Genomic DNA, 22,955 nt, shown 5'->3' on the forward strand with positions numbered 1-22,955 from the left:
GTAATGCTAGAAATACATTTTGATAAAGACTGCTGCTTCATATAAATACTGAATAAATGACAATTATTATTCAAATAATATATCCTATACGTATTATTGAATAAGTGTACCTAATATTTGATCTTTTAATATTGATAAATGATGAAGATAAGGTAACCCCTTATAAAAAAAATGAAACAACAAATAAACACAATTTATTTATTTTAAAATAACCTAACATGCATACAACCAAAACAAATATTAAAAATACAATCATAACAATAATTGAAACATTAAAGAACCTACCACAAACTTATGTAAACATTACAAAGTCACAAATCTTACATTATTTATAATCGACATTTCTATTCAAATGATTGTGGTCATAAAATCACAATATTTGACATCAAACTTGATAAATTTACCATTTAATTGATAGTAAAGTATAAAAAATATTTCAAAGCCTATTTTCTTTATTCAAATATATACGATTTTTTGTAAAATTCAGGCAAGTCGTTACGAAGGACTTTAATTACAAACTTATATGATATAGATATGGAAACAAAAACACATTAGTTAACATTATTATTGATAAATTTCATTTCAAATGTATTTAATTCATCTGAGTATTGTATAAAATCACGATTGTATAGACGGATATGTATTGCGTTGCTAAAGCCTAGCTCACAATTAGAGGATTAAAAAGAGTTAGAAAGGTTCATCGAGAAATATAAAATTTATAGTAATAAAACTTTAAAAAACACTGGAATGGAACAATAGAATGACAGATCTAAGCTACAGGAATAATGACTTAACTATAAGAAATGGAATACAACTAAACTCAAGTCTATTTTAACAATACGTTTTACTTTGCACCGGTCTCTAACTAGAATACATTAACTAAAACGTCAGTAGCTCGGGTGATGTTTAAATAATCCACATTATTTATATATATTGTATCAAATGTCATGGAATTATCGATTAGAGAATATTAGAAGTTGAATGTTAATTTCTCGCCACCTAAACTCGGATCGAAATCCTTATTTCGTATCACAGAAGCTGATTGCTTATCGATGAGCAAATCAAACACGCCTTTAGTATTGATGGGAGTACTGACTTTCCACAATTCTGTGTTCAAGACGGGATTTTTATCTTGCAATAGATCCAATATCATATCTAAAGCCTCTTTACTATCCGGTAGTATGGCTGGTGGAATTTTTAGTGTTAATTTACAATAGCTGTGTTTACTCGTTTTGGGTAAAGTGTACGCAGATTTATCTGAATCCGATTTCATTTCGGCGTGCGTTGAATAAAATATTTCCGTATCGAGCGTTTTCATTGCGTTATCTTCTTGATTTAGATCATTTTCATCTTCGCCTTCATTGTTATAATTTATAGGAATTTTTTTATCTTGATCTTTTCTATTGGATTCATCTGAATCTTTATTTTTCGCTTTGCCAACGGGCGTTTTACTTTTCTTATTTACTAGTGTTTTGTCACTGGGTGTCTTTGCTGCATCGAGGCTGAGCTTTCGATTGATTAGCGACTTCAGATGACCCAATTTGAAAGTAACCTCGTTGTTATCGATATTGCCGTTGAAGTTTTTACCTAAGATAACTTGAGCGGAGAGCTTATCTATTTGTAGTACCACTTCAAGCTTACTCTGTGATTTTTCAACGTTTATTTTCCGCCAGTACTTCGTACGTAACCTCGGGTTTTGCGTTTGTAAAATTGAAATAACATCGTCGGTATTTTTTCCACTATTAAGGAACATACTAACAATGCCTACGGCTCCACGAAATTCCGTCGCTTTTAAGTTAATTTTGACACGTTCATTTACTATGTGTAAGGAATTTTCTATCCACAGTTTAGAAGGCATGTCTTTGCAGATGATAAAAATAACACCATCAAACAAGTACATATCGTGAATCCTTGGACAATTCGATTGATCATTGTACGTCTCTACAAATACGTTTTCAATGCTTTTTTTAATAGTTTGAAATAACACATCATCTATACGTGTCTCTGGATAGTTAGACGGACCTACGTATAACTTGAGATCATCAGGAACCGAGTCTGCATAGTGGTTAGCCCTTGTGCGAGTAAGTGGAGCATTCGCAATATCTGGATCAATTGGAGAATACATTTTCTTTATGATATTTTCCTTTATTTTCATGCTTTCCATGTCTTCCGCGTTAACTTTAGAATCCTTTGAATTCGCTTCTTCGAAACTAACGTCACGTTTTTGTCTATCAATTATTCGGAAAGCTAGCGTTTGTCCCTCGTACGTGGAATCGAAATTAGGACTCTTTATAACCTCCAATGATTCTGGATCGACTCCGAATTGTCTCTTTTGCTTGCCGGCTACATCGGAATAGTATTTCCAACAGTCGGGTTTAAGTTTAGGATACCTAGTTTTCAGTTTCAGAAGAATCTCAACGGATTCTACGTGGGCCAGTTCTTTTGGGAGACGCATAACCAATCGGGTATAACGTACTAAATTCTGAACTTCTCTAAACATTAATTTTAGACCGGTGGAATTAATAAATTTCCCTAACACTTCCGTCAAGTAATCCTTAGTTTCTAGGCTATCACATATATAAATCACTGCTCCGTTCGACAGATAAACATCTTGGAACTTCGGTATTATCATGTTATCAAAACGATGCACTTTCATGTCTTTGTGAAGGTATTCCTTGAACAAATGCTTGAGACGTCGAATATGATTCCCTTCCAACTTTTCTTGGGGGTATCCCTCTAAGGTTATGGCAATTTTGAGTTCATTTTCTACGTGCAAGTAATTCGTACGTCTATGATACGCTATACCTCTATTACTATCTATGTTATAGTTACTATTTCTACTTATAATCAAATTGTCACTACTTTCGAATAACGACTCGCTTTTGTCGGACATAGCAACAGTGGACGTCGATGGTTCACCGACACTTCCCGTAGCTTTTATATCGGATTTTATTTCTTCAGCACTATTGTGTTCACAGGACCAAGGCACAATTTGTACATCACCATTATCATTGTCTTTAACTTCGTCCGTATGTATTGGTATGCATTCTTTCGAATCACTTATGACTCCAGCATCTTCTTCCATTTCGATTGCAGAATCTACTCTCTCATTATCATTTACATTGTCATCGGGCACAGCGGTGTTATCAACTCCTTTCTCTGTCTCACAAATCTTGTCCTCTCTCTTTACACTTTCTATCCTTGGTGTTGTTTCATTCGAACGTATCTCTTCCAACAGTTTGACTCTCGACGCGACGCTGTGCAGATCCTCCGCCATGTCGGAGAGAAAGCAATCATAATATATTTCCGTGTAGCCAGTTATTTCGAAATCCATTTGCGAATAATCAATAACGTTCTTAAATGACGGCCCGCGTATTATTTCCCCAGATATCCTATCGATCAAAAACGACGAACACTCCACGTTGTTTATAATTTTCTGTGCGTATATTTTCCATAAACAAGTGTTCAGTGACGGATTAAAGTATTGTAATAGTTTGAATGCATCTTGCGCGCTGGTCGGCCAGCACGTTTGCGGTATTTTCATGACACCAATACACAATCTCCTCACTTTAGCTTTGAGCAGCAGTAAGTTATTGGACATGCACTCTTGCAAGCCGGGCGAGATCCGAACCATCCAGTCTCTCGTCTCGGCGTCCTTACATATGCACACAATGGCGCCTCTATTCAGATAGTAATCAATGAACGACGGCGATTTCTTCATCAAACCGGCTTTGAGTTGCATATCCATTATATCGTTGATCGAACGCTGAAAAATCTCCATTTGCTTCAGTCTCATCTTCGATTTAGGGTAACCGGCTAGAGCGATGACAATTTTCAAGTTCTCCTCAACAATATCCATATAATCAGCGTTACGCAACTGAATCAACCGATTAGTTTCATCTTCATCGTCGCATTCGTCACAATCGCACTTGAAATCACACGAGATCTCACTTTTCTTAGCTAAGTTCTTACACACCCGCTTACTCGTCACGTCGGACTTACTCACCGTACCCGTGAACCTACTGACATCCGACTTTCTACTGATCGTACATCTACTTTTCGAGCGTTGCGTTCTATTAATGAAATCTACCGCTTTCGCAATTTTATCGCTAATGTCGCATTTAAACAGCGTCTCATCGAATACCGTCAGTTCCGACTTAACTTTGTCGTGTACACTCCTATCCCCAGAGTAAAGTACGCAAGTGGACGGTGTGGAACATTCTTCTGAAGAATCCCGATCTATCCACGCCTTAGCTTGACACGGGCACGCGTCCTTCTGTAGAATAATTATTCTACTATTGTCAATCGTTTTTGCTACCGTCTTAATGTTAGAGAAATAGAAGCTATATATATCATGCACATTACACATATTTGGATATCTCGGGGGAATATGTGAAAAATTGTATGTTTTATATCGTAAAAACCAACCGCATACTGTATAAATAAAATACGGAATACCCACTATTTCATTTTTTAATAAAAATATAAAAATATATAACAGCACGTTATATTATATAATGAATAATAGAGCAGCCTTTATCAAAATATATAAATTATTCACACTTAATATATATATAGAAATAAATAAATATATTAATTTAATACATTTCAACTGTGTGTAAATCTATGCATGTATGTACGTGTGCGTGCGTGCGTGCGTGTGTGTGTAAGTGTTCTGTTGAGTTATGCATTAAAAATTATACAAGCATCGCATAATAAAAGCAATCAGCTAATAAAATAAACACTGGCTAAAAAAACACATTTTTACATATCAAAACCTATTGACTCATTATACTATTGGGCAAACATTATCTATAATAATTAAAAACCATAGGTAATAAAACTGTGAATGCATAATAGCAGAAATACAATCCAATAGCAAGAGCAAGGTGCGGACAGAAGACACAAGTTTGCTTGTAAAAATGAAATAAAAATCTATTTCAATTGAAGCCACAGAGAAAGCATTCATTTTCGAGAACATCAAAGGACCATTTGAAATATTTTGAATAGACTATAATAATTATGTATTAAGGTGTACGTGTTGTGTCTTCTCTCCGAGTTATACAACATACTAGCTGTTGCCCGCAGCTTCGCCCGTGCGGTCTAATAAATGTTCATGGTACAAACTGTCATCCCCTATTTCATCCCCTTGGGGGTAGAATTTATCAAAATCCTTTCTTAGCAGATGCCTCCGTCATACAGTCAGTCAGTCAGTCAGTCAGTCAGTCAGTCAGTCAGTCAGTCAGTCAGTCAGTCAGTCAGTCAGTCAGTCAGTCAGTCAGTCAGTCAGTCAGTCAGTCAGTCAGTCAGTCAGTCAGTCAGTCAGTCAGTCAGTCAGTCAGTCAGTCAGTCAGTCAGTCAGTCAGTCAGTCAGTCAGTCAGTCAGTCAGTCAGTCAGTCAGTTAGTCAGTTACCTATGAGTTATATGTATTTAGATTAATAAAAAGAAAAATTATAATAAATAAACTCACAGAGTCCCCCGCGCCAGAAAGTGTCGTATCCGCCGGGAGATCGACAGACCTGGAACATGGGATTTTTAAAACTAAATTGAAAATGTACGTTATAGTATGGCTTTTTTGTACGAAACTAGCAGTCCGCCCTGGCCTCGCCCGTGGTACATACATAGCCTATATAACTTTGTGATTTTGCAGATTTCTAATGGTGAAAAAATTTTTGAAATCGCTGCAATAGCTTTCGTGTGAAAAAAAGAAAAGAGTCGGAGATTTCTAGTTGTAAAAAATTTATAAATTGGTCGAGTACATCCATTTTATCATACCCCTAAATGATAAGAGTAAGGCAGAACAGCGTTTGCCGGGTCAGCTAGTTTAATACATAAAAAATTGTAGTTTTAAAAATTTGTGCATACATAGGGACACACGGACAGACAGAGGAAGCGACCTTGTTTAATACTAAGTAGTGATGTATAGATACGCGCTGTTGCCCGCAGCTTCGTTCACGTGTTTAAAATTGGAGCAGTATTTCTCCAGATCCCTTCTTAGCAGACGTCAACGATAGCATTGCCAAATTTCAAACCCCTAACCCCCTAAAATCGTGGATCGTGGAGTGGTGGGGGGGGGGGGGCCACCACCACTCCCGCCTCCCCTCCCTGGCTACGCCCATACTTAAGTGTCATAATATACTCACCCACCCATAATAGCGGTAAAGCTTGTAAACAAAAAATACATACGCTATACACAACAACTCGTAACTAACAAATTCATATGAAACTACAATTATATAAGATAAATTCTAAAAAAAAAGCCAGCCAAATGCCAGTCGGACTCGCGTACCTACGGGCCTCGTACAAATCAGCTAAGAGTAAAAAAAAGAAAATTGGTCAACCCCCCCATTTAAACCCTGCTTAAAGAAATTTTCAATTATTTGTACTGTAGAAACACATCGCTGAAAATTTCAACTGCCAGCTATATTTATTGTACACTAACTGTTAGCCCCGGCTTCGCCCAATACAATGAAATTAAATGAATTTATATGTCAGAATTGTGGTTACAAATTTTTATAAAAATTAATATCACATTTGTACAACTCGCTACCTTGACTTGAATTGGCATAAAAATATTTAGGTCCATTGTTTTTTTTTTGTCACAGTCTGCAATGGAGCTGGTGGGACGCCTGAAGGGTAAGCGCTACCACCGCACATGAACATTTGGAGAGGCGTGAGGTACGTTGCAGACCTTACGCCTGTCCAAATAGATTGTCGACATAAAATTGCGAAAGGGTTAAGAAAGGATTGGCGAGAGGAATAAAGGAAAGGACTGGGAAAGATAAGGAAAAGGATATGGGCCTCCGGCTAGTTGGTTTTGCGTGAACACGTTATAAACATACAAAAACGTCAAAGTTTCCTCTTCATAATATTAGTGCAGATAACACTATAATGCTTTATGTTTTTTACAATTTTAGAAAACTCACCGATCACTGGTTGTTTTGAACACTATTTTCCCATCAGCCGTCACAATTCTATTTGTGGACAAATTGTTCTGTAACAAAAAAAAAAATAAATAAAATAATCAAGATAATTAAAACATAATATTTGTTTTTGGAAATTAACAACTTTTTAAGGGATCTTAAACGCGATTTATTCATTATATTATTAAACCGACGTTTAACAGCGAGCGTGGCCACGGGAGACTGGCAATTTTTAACAAAACATTTGTTACATTTTTAACAAAATACCTATCCGCCTTTAAATTGTCAAAACTTGAAATGTATAAGACAATAATAAAAAGAAACCAAAATCGGCTCACCCTGTAGAGTTGAGACAGTAGAGATAACAAAACAAAAAAAAACACACACACACACAATTTGAGGAACTCCTCCTTTTTTGAAGTCGGTTAAAAATGCAGTCGCTTCTTGTATTCATTAGTAGTGAAGTCCCCCCCCATGTCCCCTAGTGGGGTATGGGGCAGATGATATACATTTTCTTCCACTGATGGATTTTCTTTATGGACAAGTAGGTGATCAGCCTTATGTGTCCTGCCAGACCGAGAATTTTTTTTGTGTGCGTCCCCACCGGGAATTGAACCCAGGACAAGAACCCCCTCGGTTCTACGCTCACGCGTTAACCACTGTACCAAGGAGATGGTCAAACACAAGCCAATACCAAAATCATATTAACTACAATATTTCCAACAGATGTGAAAGGGTATGCAAATCATACTCACAGGCTTCCTCCCAGCTCTATTGAGCAACAGAATCCTCTGCTTGCATTGTAGCTGCTCCTCCTGCAGCCGCAGGTGTTCCAGCTTCAGCTGTTCCAGCTCCAGGTGCAGGTCGGAATCTATGCCTTCCGCGACACTCTGCATATGAACAACTTTAAAGTCAATTTAATCCTTATTTATATTGTGAAATAAGTAGTTTTTGCCAGAGACTTCACAAGCATTAAATTAGTTAATTAATATCATAGTTTAATACATGTTATTGTTTATATAAACATTCCTTTTCAAGCACTCCATCTATTTATTTATTTAAAGAAAGGCTTACCAATTAGATAGATAATTACTTGTTAAAACTATTAAAATAAACATCAACACATTAGTACTTATGTATCTAAATTACAGGTAGGCATGGCTTTACCAGCATTTAAAATAAAAATAAAAATTTTGTATACAACTACAAATATCGAAATTTAATATAATTGGCTTAAGGCATTAAAAATTTGCTTTTTGAACAAGCACAATTTAGAAATATTAAATTTAGGTAAATCTATTACAAAACCCCATCAAAATCTTCCATAGTTTTAAGGATCTAATATTACATACATACATAGGGATGGATGCAGGAAGCAAACTTGATTTATACTATATTTTACCAAGAGAGTATTTTTATTGGATTGAAAAGTATCCTATCACCCAAGTCAGCTTATACCCTGTCTGTATACCGAATTTCATCAATATCCAATCAGTAGTTTCAGCATGATTGACAGACAAACAAACAACCTTTGAAATTTACAATATTAGTGCAATACAAGTGTGCTTGATTGTTTGTACAGCTCTGCCGAGAAAAATACAAACAGACATCACAATTTACCAAAAATAATTAGGTATATGTAATATGAATACCTCATCATCACATTCAGAGGCAGTGTCCTGCTTCCTGCAACAAACATAAAGAAAAGTAAAATAACATCACTGTTAAGAAATTCTCACATGTAAAGTTAAATCCTACTAATCCTACTTATATTATAAATGCGAAACTTTGTAAGGATGTGTGTGTGTGTTTGTTGCTGTTTCATGCAAAAACTACTGAACCGATTGCAATGATATTTGGTAGGTAGACAGCTGGACAACTGGAATAACATATAGGCAACTTTTTATTCCGATATTCCTACGGGATACGGACTTACGCGGGTGAAACTGCCTGGCGCAGCTAGTTAAACAATAATCAATTATCTTATAACTATTAACATAATGCTTCTTTGTGACAGAATCCTTCAGACTGAATACAGACAGATTATGTTTGTGTATGCATAGCACAAAAGCTTTGCATTGCAGTCAGTGTGATACTACCCCAGTGCGAGCTGGCCCAATTCGTGCCGAAGTGTGCTCGACTACCACATACAAAGTTATAACATTTCCAAAGGGGCATAAAATAGAATAAATCCTACTTTCTTACTTCCTACTAATATTATAAATGCGAAAGTTTGTAAGGATGTGTCTGTGTTTATTGCTCTTTCACTGCAATGAAATTTGGTACGTAGATAGCTGGACAGCCGGAATAACATAAAGGCTACTTTTTATCCCGATATTTACGCGGGTGAGTCGAGATGGGTCTTTTTAATATGCTAACTACAGCTGTATGTTTACGTAAACAACTCCTTTAGACTCGGGACTCACTTTGACAGTTTATTTCAAAGTTTGTACACTTATCAATTTAAAACTTAGTTAAAATGATATCGGAATTTTATCAACTACAACATGGCATTCGGCAAGTGCAACATCTCTAATCTAATTTACTTTTATTATTACTTTTTTACTAATATGTGTCGTAACTACCTTCAAAATAATAATAAAAAGAAACAAATTGAATATGTCGTATTGGATATAAATAAGATATATTTATGTCTATTTGAATATATTTACCAATCCATATTGAAGAATACTTATTAATTGGTACTATGCAATAATATTTTAATACAGATTTGTTCTCATTATCAAGCATAGATAAAACTTACAATTTTTCGTCATTCATTGAAGAAAAGAACTTATTCATCATCATGTTTTTAACTTTCAAAGTATCACTTTTCACTACAAATGTAACAACACGTCTAGACAACGATATGTAATTGTCCTTTCGATTGTGTAAACAGTATAATATCAAAAAACTGCAAGTGTATCAATTTAATACTGAAATTTGAACGTTTCAAATAGACCAGCAACTTTTAAACAAACTTCGAATTTACAAGTTTTTAACGTTACATTCTGCGTACTGGATACGAGTCTTTTTAGTATAGTGTGACAGTCACGTGTGAATGTTGCCACTTATTTGTAACTGTAAAAACTGATGAATATGTATGTAATCATACAAAATAAAAAATAAAAAAAAAATAATTTGATCAAAATATTTGCGTTTTAATAGTAAACACAAAAAATAAAAACGTCAAATAGTCCAAATAAAGAATGACCTTTAGTGACTTATGTATATAATATAATTATTTACATTATTGTTATTTCATTGTAAACGTATATTTTATATAGGTATCTAGCACATTATTACATTCTGTGAAATGTGGAGTAGTTAGTGGAATAATCGAGCTTTTTTCGCTCTTAGGCTGAAGCCGCAATACAAATTGCAAATGCTGGTAAAAAACTGTGTGAGGCAAACAAGCAAGTGCTTAGTTCTACGATAAGCTAATTATGGCGCGGCGTTAAGAGTATTTCGTAGCAAGCTGCTGCTAAAAATCAATCGCAGGGAATAAACTTAAAGCGAAGCCGCTTGCATTCGTTTTAAATTCAAGCGTTTATACACCGTACCCCTTAACCCGTTGTGTCCTTTCATCATAATATGTTTTGTATAATTAAAGCAGAGGTGGCTCAGTGGTGACAACCTCGGATTTCAAAATCGATAAGTCGGGGTTCGAGACCGGGCGGAGCGTGCAGGAAATAAATTGATTTTTCAATTTATCTGCACATGTGAATAACATCACTACTGCTTAAAACGGTGAAGGAAAACATCGTGAGGAAGCCGGCATGTCCAAGAATCAAAAGTTCGACGACATGTGACATCTGCCAACCCGCACTTGGCCAGGCGTGGTGGATTATGGCCTGAACCCTCATAGGAGTCCTGTGTCCCAGCAGTGGGAACATATATGGGCTGATGATGAAAGTTCAATCTATTTAAGAAACAATTCAGCTTTTCGTATAATTTAGTCTAAAAGCGTGCATACAAATTCAAACTAATTTATCGCATTATTTTTTTTTGGTTCTTGACGATCCGCTGACAGTGGTTTATAGACTTGGAATATAAACAACGCAAAGTAAAATCTTTTTAAGTATATTCTTTTTTTTTTTAAACTAGCACAGAATATCCCCCCCCATCACCCGGAATACAATAAAAGAACTGGCAGCTGTTGAATGATTATCGCAAAAAAAATTATTGTAAACGAATGTCAATTCGCGAACCCGACGACGAGAGAAACTAATACACAAGCAAATAAAAAATATACAACCAGTACCAGTTTCTGGATATGTCGTGAATTCAACTGTCAGTCAGACAGTCAATTAAAATGTCAGATGATTTTCAAACAGACAAAAATTGATCACGAGGGGGAGATACAAGTTTGAAAACCACTGATCTAGGATCTTATTATTGCATACGACACATGCGCAGATGCTTTAGGCCGAGTCCCTGATAACTGATGTACCTGTTGCAATATTGAGTCGTATATATTATAAAATTTGGCATTTTATGTGTAATTTGGTCGAACTTAAGATGTATGATAGTTTAATTTTTAGTTTTATAGCATTGAAATGCTTTATAAATGAGAAATTTTGAAAGAATAGAAAAAATTTGATCACGAGGCAGGATATATGATATATATATATGATAGTTTTTATTTCGACTAATTACTACCTATTTTCGCGATAAAAAGTATCCTATGTGTTATCTCAAGTTCCGCTCTCACCACCTTCATACCAAATTTCATCAAAATCCGTTCAGTGGTTTAGGCGTGAAAGCGTATTATTAGTAGGGATAGCGTGGACGGTATCCTTAATATTATAGTTTGTATAAAATCCTAAATTACAAAATATATATTTTAGAAACTACTCTTAACTCTCATACCCACTACGGGACTTTATTTTTGCCGAGCGCTGATTGTATGCAGTCTTCACCTCTAAACGGCTAAACCATTTTTGATAAGAGATTATAACAGAAAACAAAATATAACGCACAACAAAAACTGGTGTAAAATAACCGTCCCAAACCACAATATGATTCACATCAAATCTTTATATACATATTTCTTGTTTGTTTGTCACTAAATCCCTAAACGACTGGACCGATTTTATTTAAGTTTTTACGTATCTTTGGGTGAATTCGACAATGCTTTAGATTTACAATACGAGCGTGAACGAAGCCGCGGACAAGAGCACGATTATTTCATAAAAATTTTCTTTCTCACCAAATGAGATTGCATCCAGCATCCGCAACGAATGGCGCGTAAACACTAACCGGACCTAACAATTGACAATGCCCAGTGTATTAGTGCACATGCGCAAGCCTAGTGCTCAACATACACCTGGACACCCGGGACTTGTTGCATTATCGATTTGTGTGCGGCTAACGTTGGCCGCCATGTTGGGCGTTGGTTCAAACGTTGGCGCCAACGTTTGAACCAATTTTATATTTGCTAGTTTTTTTTTTTTTTTTATATCACAGTCGGCAATGGAGCTGGTGGTTCGCCTGATGGTAAGCGCTACCACCGCACATGAACATCAGGAGAGAGGTGTAAGGTCGATTGAAGACCTTACGCCTCTCAGGCGTCCCACCAGCTCCATTGTCGGGTGTGACATATAAAAAAAAATATATATATATGTATCATCCCTACATAGTATAAAATAAAGTCGCTTTCTCTGTCCCTATGTCCCTATGTATGCTTAAATCTTTAAAACTACGCAACGAATTTTCATGGTTTTTTTTTAATAGACTGAGATAGAGATAGTGATTCAATAGGACGAGACATTTTCAAAAAATAGAAAAAAAATTGATCACGAGGCGGGTTTCGAACCCGCGTTTTTTGCCTAACCGTAGCAACGCCTAGCCTCTCGGCCACCCGTGATCAATATGACGGTTTATATTATGTTTGCAATCTATTGAACTGTTTACGAATTTAACGCGTGCGAAGCCGCGGCCAAAAGCTAGTAACGTAAAAAAAAGTCTGTAGGTTTGTTCGCCTAACTCCCACGTCGCAACGGAGTGATTTTGTGATATGATTATCGTGTACGGAGATAGTAAGAAGGCCAGAGAGTGACATGGGCTACTTTAACAGCGGGAAATCAGATCATTCCCACGGGAATTTCCTTTGAATATACGAGCGAAGCCACGAGGCAGACAGCTAATTTAGCATAGATAAATTTATTTCGTGGTAACAATGAAACGCTATAAGTATCATCATCATCATCATCATCAGCCCATATATGTTCCCACTGCTGGGACGCAGGCCTCCTATGAGGGTTCAGGCCATAATCCACCACGCTGGCCAAGTGCGGGTTGGCAGATGTCACATGTCGTCGAACTTTTTAATTCTTGGACATGCCGGTTTCCTCACGATGTTTTCCTTCACCGTTTAAGCAGTGGTGATGTTATCTACATGCGCAGATAAATTGAAAAATCAATTTATTTCCTGCGCGCTCGCCCGGTCTCGAACCCCTACTTATCGATTTTGAAGTCCGCGGTCCTCACCACTGAGCCACCACTGCTTTTTCTATAAGTATAATAGGATATTTTGAGAAATTCATTTTGCAGACATATACAACTTTTAGATCTCATAAAAAGTGAAGTCCCGTGTCCCCTACATCTGTTTCATTGATCGATTTTCTTTATGGACAAGTAGGTGATCAGCCATCTGTGTCCTGCCCGACCGAGACATTTTTTTTTTGTGCGTCCCCACCCAAAATCGAACCCAGGCCCCCCCAGGTTCAAAGCTCACGCGTTAACCACTGTACCAAGGAGCGGTCGATCTCATAAAAACCACGTTAAAATTGCTTCATCCCATTCGTAGATACAATTCCGCATTCACGGATTTAGGAACGCGTTGGCGCCAACTTCACAAAATAGCTGACAAATAAGTACTGATAGCAAAAAAGAAACTATGCAAATTAAAAAAATAATAAAATATAATAGTTTAAAAAACCTAAAAAACACGCTTTGACAAAAATCATATTTTGCAAATTGAAAACTGGAATAATTTTATCAAATTAGTGTATTGTCATCGGTCCTCAATAAATCTACAAAGTTTGAACGAAATCTGGCCGTTTAAAGTGGGTCAAAATCGCGCCCAAAGAAGTCGGTTACAAACAAACATACAGGTGAAGCTAATAAAAAGCGTGTAAAAAACATTGTTATTAATTATTATTTATATACTATAATTTTTTTTTTCTAGCGGTCCGCCCCGGCTTCACCCGTGGTACATATATACACTATATCTATAATATGGCTATATTACACTGAAAGAATTTTTCAAATCGGACCAGTAGTACATGAGATTAGTGCGTTCAAACAAACAAACAAAATCTTCGGCTTTATAATATTAGTGTAGATGAAATGTTATTTCTTCTATTCTATAAATAAATGATTTTGGAGTAATTAATACTCACATTCACCCATCAAAAATTAAGAAAAACCCTTATTTAAGAAAATCTATTTAAAATTGAGCACAGTTAGAGCTTATATAGATAATTGCAACTAGAATTTACATCAGGATACACACACACACAAACATACACAAACACACACACACCCAAACACACACACACACACACACACACACACACAAACTATTTTCATACAAAACTTCACACGGTCACTACGGTCGAACTTCGAGCAAAGAGCGACCCGCTAGCACCATACAACTCACCGGCGGTAATTTCCTTTGCTGCTGACGCTACTGGACTCGTCCTTGTAGGCGCGATTCCACGTTGCGTTCGCGCGGGGATTACCCCTGTCTCTCTCGTCGGTATCTTGATTTCTTTTCTATTATTATATGTTATTATTTTATTTAATTTCAAGTGACCACAGATTCGTTTTGTTAGTAACAATTAATTCTTAAAAACTATGTTAATATTTAGAAATTAAAAACTTTTTAACGTGGTCACGGGGAGACACGCACGCTCGCTGCAAAGTGTTCGAAACGTCGGGTTAATAATATAATGAATAAATCGCGTTTAAAATCCGTTAAAAAGTTTTTTAATTTCTAAATGCATAATCAAACGAAAGAAAAAGCTATGTATATTATGACATAAATACAACAATTGTGACTGTTAACGATAAAAAATGTTATCTTATACAATTAAATTTTAAACAATTTATTTAAATACAGCCCGAGTATACGGTTACATATACTTGGAATTCCCCTGATAACTTAAAAAAAAAACCCTGTAGCCGGAGAGTTCCCTCACCCTCATTTGAAAATTACGTGTGCTGTTTTAAAATTATAATAAAAAATTCAAAAGCTTACATTTACATTTGAATGAATGAAAATTCTTTATTGCGTAAATATTCAAAAATAAGCAGTCGTACAAAAAAACTTAAATTAAATTCGCAAAGGGCGGCCTTATCGCTAGGTAGCGATCTCTACCAGGCAACCCTAACAACAAAGGAAAATAAAAATAAAAATGGGTAAGCAAAAATAAGGCAATAACGAAACGTGGATAAAAAAAAATAAAATAATAATAATAAAATAAAATACTTAATAATAATAATAACATATACAACAACATATAACATATTAATAAACATATACAATAACATATAACATATTAATAAATACACGCATAACAGCTTACCTTATGAGCGATAGATACATTGAGTTTAAGCGGTTCTGATTTATTCAGTTTCATCATTGCTAGCTTTGCTTCGCTGAAACAAAAAAAAAACAATTATTGGTATTAATTTTTTTTCTTTTAAACACTTTATTGTGCTGTCAATATAGCTGGAATAAATACAATAATACTTATGCTAAAACGTACAGCACAGAAGGCGGCCTTATCACTTACAAGTGATCTCTTCCAGCCAACCAATAGAACAAGTGAAATTAGTTTCTAATGAATAACAATTTACCTAACCTAATAGCCTAATTCACTAAATATATAAGGTATTTAATTTAAAAGTAAAAAAAGCCTAAAGAAAATTATTGACGCACTTATAACATCCGATCTTTTTAGGTTGTCGGCCGAAATAAACGGACAAAAAAAATTCAATATTATGTGTATTGAATGTTGGTACATTTTTGTACATGTATTGATAATATTCTAAATTCACATTTATGTATGTACTAGCTGCGTACCGCGGTTTCACAGGTGTAATTATGTACCCCGTAGAAATATCGGGTTAAAAAGTAGCCTATGTATTATTCCAGTTGTCCAGCTGTCTACGTAAAAAAATTCATTGCAATCGGTTCAGTAGTTTTTGCGTGAAAGAGTAACAAATATACACACAAACTTTCGCAATTATAATATTAGCATGAAGTAGGATATTCGCTACGAAGTAGAAAAGCAGTTTTCGTAAACACTACTTGTTAAAAACTTTTCAACGGATTTAAAACGCGATTTATTCATTATATTATTAACCCGACGTTTCGAACACTTTACAGCGAGCGCGGTCACGGGGAGACTGAGATGTTATATGTCTTGAAGGTCATACAAAAATTGTTGTTTGTGAACTACCTCCACCTATTTCTCCGCAGTTGGTATGTGGAGTATTTTTCTGGATGTTGGCAGTATTGGCTGATAGTGTCTTCTGGTCTTTTGGTATGTCTGACATGGGGTTTTAAGTTCACTTAAATCGGGTTAATAATATAATGAATAAATCGCGTTTAAAATCCGTTGAAAAGTTTTTAATTTCTAAATGTATAATACTCGCGTGAAACCAAACACAAGAAAATACTACTTGTTAAATTATCCCGGCGGAGTATTCTGTCGCCGTGTCATCTAATCAAACTAATATTGTAAATCACACTATCATACTTCACACTTATTTCATAAATTCACATTTATTTATATATAGTTTGTTTGTTTGTATGTTTGTCAATTAATCGCACTGAAATTACTGAATGGATTTTGATAGTATTTGGTATGCAGACAAGGCATGAGCAGCCTTGAATGATAGGATACTTTTTATCCGGATTAAATGCTACCTTGGGATAAAACACGAATCTAGACGTCCGGGCGGAGCCGGGACGAGCCGTCTTTCATATAATCTCTATCTCAACACATCCTCACCTGGGAGATTCGTAAGTGATCATCGCATATCTCTTCTTAGGATCCCGCGACATGAACAGTTTAACTATTGTCCCGTATTTAATAAACGCCATCTTCAGCCCCTCCTCGCTCAGCGTCTGCGGTATGTTGGACACATACAGCCTGTTGTGGTCCAATTGAACTCCGCAACTGTCGAAAATAATGTAAAAAAAAAAAAAAAATTGTTAAGAATCTCCTGTTTTCATGAGTACCTCAAAATTAGAAATATTCTCTCCTAAGTGAAACTTCCAAATTTGAAATATGTGAATTTTTTTTTTAATAATTTATTCAAGACTTATTTTGTTAAGAACAATATGCTTAAAAACTATGTTAGTACATTAAATTAGAAATTATTCTATTCGATAGCATTGATCAGATTCAATTACAAAATTTTGAAAAGATGGAAAGAGAAAAATCTGTCGTCTAAAATACAGGGTAAGAAGAAAAACGAATGGACAAGAATGTCTGAATAATTAATTAATATTCCGAATTTAAATTCACTTATGCACAGAGTACCTTCATCAAAAGTTAGTGCATGTCTTTTTTTGATAAGACATGCACAGTGCAGTGCAGTTTTAGCAGTGCAGTTTATTCAACAAAAACCTTCTTCGAAGAAAATGCTATGTGTCTGTGTTTTTCTTTTATCAAAAAATCCTTTTTACAAAAAAGGTCAACAATATTCCCGTGGAGGGAAGAGATTCCATCTGATTATAAGATGGGACAAAATTAAAACAATTTACTATTAAAGAAGGTTAAGTAGCATGTAAAGTGGTTGAAAGCCCAGAATTATCAAGTGAGAAAACCAAAAAGAAAAAGTTGAATTGACAACCTCCTTCTTTTTTGAGAATGACAGTTTTTTTTTATGTTGTGACATAAAAAAAAAAGCGGGAAACTAAGCTGGCGGTTCGCCTAATGGTAAGAGATTGCCACATCCCATGAACATTCACAGAAATTGATTAATAATTTAACAAAATTTACCATTAAATGAACTTCAATATTTAGAAAGAATTAAATAGTAAACAATATAAACATTCCCCAATCCGACTTGTCCTTGTGGGGAATTAAACTGCAACCCTCCACCGAACACAACAAAACAACAATAAACGGTGGGCTGATGACATAACACAGACAGCAGGAAAGGACTGGACAAAGATGGGCAAGGACATAGAGTTATGGAAAAAGATGGAGGAGGCCTTTACCCAAATAGGGGTCAAAATCTCATAAGATATTTTAATACTAATCATAATTATAAGGAACCTTTCTTAAATTCAAGCAAATTTTTTCTTTTACTAACAATACTGTATTATTTATCATAAGGGAGATTTTGAAAAATTACTTTATTATTATTATTAAATAGTAAATAAGTATATAAAGAACTATACTCACTCAATATTATCATCAGCATACTGCGCATCATATGTGGAGTCATTGAAATCATCCTTCATTGGATCCCAGTCCTTTAAGGACATCCCATGTCCCCGAGATGTCATTTTTACTGTGCAAAATAAATTATTTATACAATTGATTTATCATTTTCCTTGTCTTCTATTGTTACCTAAACAACTAAAACCATTTTAACAAATTTTGCACAACATGAAGTTTTATTCCAACTTTGTAATTGGAATAGTTTAAATCTCAATTACAATAAATATTTAGGACTATGAGGGCAAAGCCAGGCAAGTAGCTTGTAAGCTATATAAATAATAACTTAATGATTTTAGTTTTTTGTTATCTATCTCGGGAACAGAATTTCGAAAAACCTTTCGGTGTTAGGTAGCAAATTTATGGAGGAAGACTATAGGCTATATTATGTGGAATGGCAGGGCACAGCTAGTTATATTAATTTCATACAGTCGATTACTTCTAACTTCAAAATTTTTGGAATGTAGTTTGTTAATGTGAAACTTTATCAAAAATTCAATTGCAATAATTTTTATATTTTAATATGTGATTTTTAAACCGTTTATATCATTATGGATCTACAAATGTAGTCAAACTTTTTCTACACTCAGGGACACACCATTCCCTTGTTTTGCTTATTAAATATGTGATTATATGCTAAACCATTTTGTAATGTATGCAATAATCAATATTATGAAACAGTGCTTAAAATTCACCTATTCACTTGAGTTATGGTGATTTAATGCGAACAGTCATTGCATTTTGTTCCTATTTATTGTTTTTTGTATTTATTTTTTATTTTTAGGTACTTTGTCGTCAATCATCATGTTTTTTGGCAATTTTTTAAATATTTCTGCAATAATCACATGAAATAATTTATATTTATTACTTATTAGCCGGTTTTTAGCTCAATTATAGTAGTATTAGTAAGCATCTAAACGTAAAACTAGTCACAATCTCTATTTATATTGAATAGTTACCCAATTTTTGTATTAAATATTTACTAAAAACCGGTCAAAACGCGTTGCGAATAAAAAACGTGATTAATTGTAGTTTCGTGATTAATAACAGTTCATATCTTATTGCTTAATTAAGCTCAAGTATGGTACTTTTAGTGTAATTTAATAAATCTCGTACTTACCAATGTGGTCAAATAATAATAAAAAAAACAATGGAATGCCGACAAAATTGAACAAAACGGACGGTTTTGATTGCAAAACGACTGTAAGATGAAGTTGAAGTTTTTCCTTTGACGTTTACAGTGTTTCCATATTAAAATTTTTATTTTAGCGTTATGCGATTATTTAAAATACTAATTTCTTGAAAATAAGTTACAAAAGTGTTCATATATTATATTACTCTAAAAAATAATGAAGTGCATTTAAAGTACATTTTATTGAAAAACTAAAATTCGTCTTGTAGTTAGCTATCCCAATAGTGATATTAAATTATAGCATACAATACAGGAAGAAATATCAGTCTTATAATAACTAGATACATATGTTTCTGAATTTAATTACCCAATTATTGAATATATTTAGCATAACAAAAGTAACATTTCAGATGGCAATACTCAGTGCAGCACAAAAAAAAACATTCCGTCAAAAACTTTAATTTTGACGTTGACACTTGTGTAATGGATAACCTATCGTCATAGAACTTAGTTATTGTTGTAATACATATTTATTGTAAAAACACACACTTTGAACTCTTAAATATGAAGGATGGATGATAATGCGAAGAACGCTTCGTCGTATCAGCACGATCAGGAAATATTAGACGGTAAGTTGCATAAGTTATGCAGATGTAATATGAAACTTCTAAGAATCAACAGGTAGTGATAGTATGACGCAAAATTATTTTTCGTTTTAATTTTATTCTGTATTCTTATCAATCCTGTGCTCTATTTTGAACGTCTATTGTGTGTGTATACTTAAAAGTTGTATTTCACGTATAATATTATGACGAAAGTAACGAACAACAATATTGTTTTCAACTTACCATTTCATTAGTTCAATATAGATAGTTATATTAGACGACATGTACTCGTTGGAAATTTTTTTTTAAACGAATGATCTCTATCACAGATAATATAATATTATATTATTACCAGTATCTACAATATAATTGATGTGTTTGATGAACTTCTCTAAATTAATATATTTACATGCATTAATTTTAAAAATACGAAACTCTGTGTAATCGGACAGAAAGACTTATATTTTCTATGTTAACATAAATTTATTCGAGTTTAGAAATAATTGCTAAACATGGAAGAATTGTTTAATGATACACAGTTTATTTTAATTACACTGATCACTGAATGTCATATTAATACCATTATAAAGTCTAATACTGTGATAAAAATCTAAGAATTAGCTTAATAGGTAATTAGCATAATACACATATTAAAATGAGATGAGGATATGAGAGACATCTCATATCCTTGCCATATGGAGTTATAATATCATAGAAAATAACACAGAGAATTATTTTCATTTTAAATTGAAATATGTGACTTTGAGTAATCAATATTGTGGTCTAGTAGCCTGAGAACCAAGAAATTGGGCAGTGCTTGCACCAGGGAAGACTCCCGCCCGCACCTCTGCAAAATAATGGTGCACAGTAATAATGGCATGTCAGTGCTACTGTGTTTCGTACGAGGAGTGGGGGAACAGAAGCCTCTGTCCATTTCCAGTATATTCCTTTGTTCCTGTTAACACCTTCCATTTTCCCTTTTTTACAAGTTTGTCCTTTTATTTAAAAATGTAGTCCCATGCGCCTAGTGGGGTTTGGGGCAGATGATATACATTTGTTTCACTTTTTCTTAATGCCTAATTGGTGATCAGTCTTCTGTGTCCTGCCATATTGATATACTTTATTTCCTAAGTCTCCGCTGGGAATTGTAGCCAGAACTTCTGGGTTGTAAACTCACACGTTAACCACTGTACAAAGGAGGAGTTTTCTGAACGTCAGACTGGTCAGAACTTGAGAGAACTGGGCTCCTGTGTCTGTGTACTTTTGAAATAAACCCAACCTAATTGAACCCATTATATTCAATGTGCATTTCGCAGTTGCAAGTTGATAGATTATAATATACCGAATATTAATGTTACACATTGTTATTAGCATCTTACGGAACACAATTATTTGATATATATTTTTTTCTTTATTCTTTATAGAACATATCACCGAAAGAAAAACATAAATTGTCATTCTAAAAAAATAATGCCGGCACATATGCACTGAAAGGCGGCCTTATTGCTTCAGAGCAATCTCTTTCAGGCAACTTTTTTTTTATATCTAGCTAAGTAAATAAAAATGAATCCCCAATTGTGTTGCTAAGCGTAAAACTCAAGTTCAACTAAGAGCGGCTCCACCATTGCAGGCAATTTTTTTATTGTCTTTGTAATGGCATCAGGTTTTTATGCAGATAAGATATGTACCGTGGGTGACGCCGAGGGAGACCGCTAGTAGATTATAATTTAACGGTGAGATATACAAGGACACATGTGGTGACACACCTTCCCAATCCATTCCTTCTTTCCAGTCGTCAATCCTTCCTTATACCTTACCCCTTAAAATCCAGCAGCGCAGTTTCAGAGGCACTAACTCTGCGAAAGTTGATGGCGATGGTAATCGCTTACCATCAGGCGAACCACCAGCTCAGTTGCTCGCAAAGCCATAAAAAAAATGCTTATTATGAATACGAGGCTTTAAAATATGGTCAATACTGTATTCCAGCTCGCGGTATCAACATGACAGTGGAAGACGTAGCTGGTCTACCGACCTGCAAGTATTCAGAGCGAGTGCAGTCTCTGAACTTGAACGAAGATGATTTAATGTTCCTGAAAGGCCTGAGACGGAGGATACGTAATCGGGTAAGGTATAATAGAATGTAACCTCTTTTTTTCTTTTTTTGTTATTGCTTCTTGCTTTTAGATGTACGCTGCCACTGTCAGGGGGTCAATGTGGTGTCCACTGAAAATCAGTGGAGAGTCTAAGTTCCTTTAATGGACTTAGACTCTTATACACTGAGTGGATCTCCCGTTTATATGATGTTTATTTAGTGTGTTGTAAATTAGATCATTTTTTATTAACTTTACCTTATATTATAAATAAATGTATTTTCTTTCTTTCTCTTCAAAAAAACGTATGCTATGCGTACGGTTTTTGTTTTAACTTGGATACTAATTCAAACGCACTCCGAACCGGCTATGGCTGGCGTTTATGAATGTATGGAAAGAACAAAGTCCAACATTGTGGTAGTGAACTATAGAAAGGCATCATTATATATATTGCCCGCGCAAGTCAGTATCCCGTAGGAATATCGGGATAAAAAGTTGCCTATGTGTGATTCCAGTTGTCCAGCTATATACGTATCAAATTTTATTGCAATCGGTTCTATAGTTTTTGCGTGAAAGAGTAACAAACATCCATATTTACAAACATTCGCGCTTATAATATTAGTAGGACTAGCTGTTCCGGTATACGCTGTTCTGCCATTCTAATAATAATAATAATAAGCCCGCAGGGCACCTTGTGGCGAGGTGACGGGGAGTAGCGCCCCCGCGGTCCTTAGTT

At 34.8% G+C, this 22,955-nt stretch overlaps 2 protein-coding genes across 2 annotated transcripts in view; one reads left to right on the plus strand and one right to left on the minus strand.

Annotated features, from left to right (window-relative positions):
• LOC119838463 overlaps positions 1-19,586 on the minus strand; it is a 43,719-nt gene extending 24,133 nt beyond the window's left edge. Inside the window, exons 1-10 of the mRNA XM_038364410.1 lie at positions 19,513-19,586; positions 18,357-18,465; positions 16,953-17,120; positions 15,519-15,591; positions 14,591-14,706; positions 8,577-8,610; positions 7,680-7,814; positions 6,928-6,995; positions 6,145-6,165; positions 5,472-5,520 (exon numbers count right to left, since the gene is read on the minus strand). Of these exons, the coding sequence (XP_038220338.1) occupies positions 5,472-5,520; positions 6,145-6,165; positions 6,928-6,995; positions 7,680-7,814; positions 8,577-8,610; positions 14,591-14,706; positions 15,519-15,591; positions 16,953-17,120; positions 18,357-18,460 (768 nt within the window). The 5' untranslated portion in view covers positions 18,461-18,465; positions 19,513-19,586. The remainder of the gene's footprint in view (positions 1-5,471; positions 5,521-6,144; positions 6,166-6,927; positions 6,996-7,679; positions 7,815-8,576; positions 8,611-14,590; positions 14,707-15,518; positions 15,592-16,952; positions 17,121-18,356; positions 18,466-19,512) is intronic.
• A 420-nt stretch (positions 19,587-20,006) lies between these two features.
• Positions 20,007-22,955, plus strand: part of LOC119838585 — a 9,938-nt gene continuing 6,989 nt past the window's right edge. Inside the window, exons 1-2 of the mRNA XM_038364575.1 lie at positions 20,007-20,153; positions 22,116-22,252. Coding sequence (XP_038220503.1) covers positions 20,096-20,153; positions 22,116-22,252 — 195 coding nt within the window. The 5' untranslated portion in view covers positions 20,007-20,095. The remainder of the gene's footprint in view (positions 20,154-22,115; positions 22,253-22,955) is intronic.

The sequence above is a fragment of the Zerene cesonia genome, unplaced genomic scaffold (assembly GCF_012273895.1).
Source record: "Zerene cesonia ecotype Mississippi unplaced genomic scaffold, Zerene_cesonia_1.1 Zces_u003, whole genome shotgun sequence".
NCBI lineage: Eukaryota > Metazoa > Arthropoda > Insecta > Lepidoptera > Pieridae > Zerene > Zerene cesonia.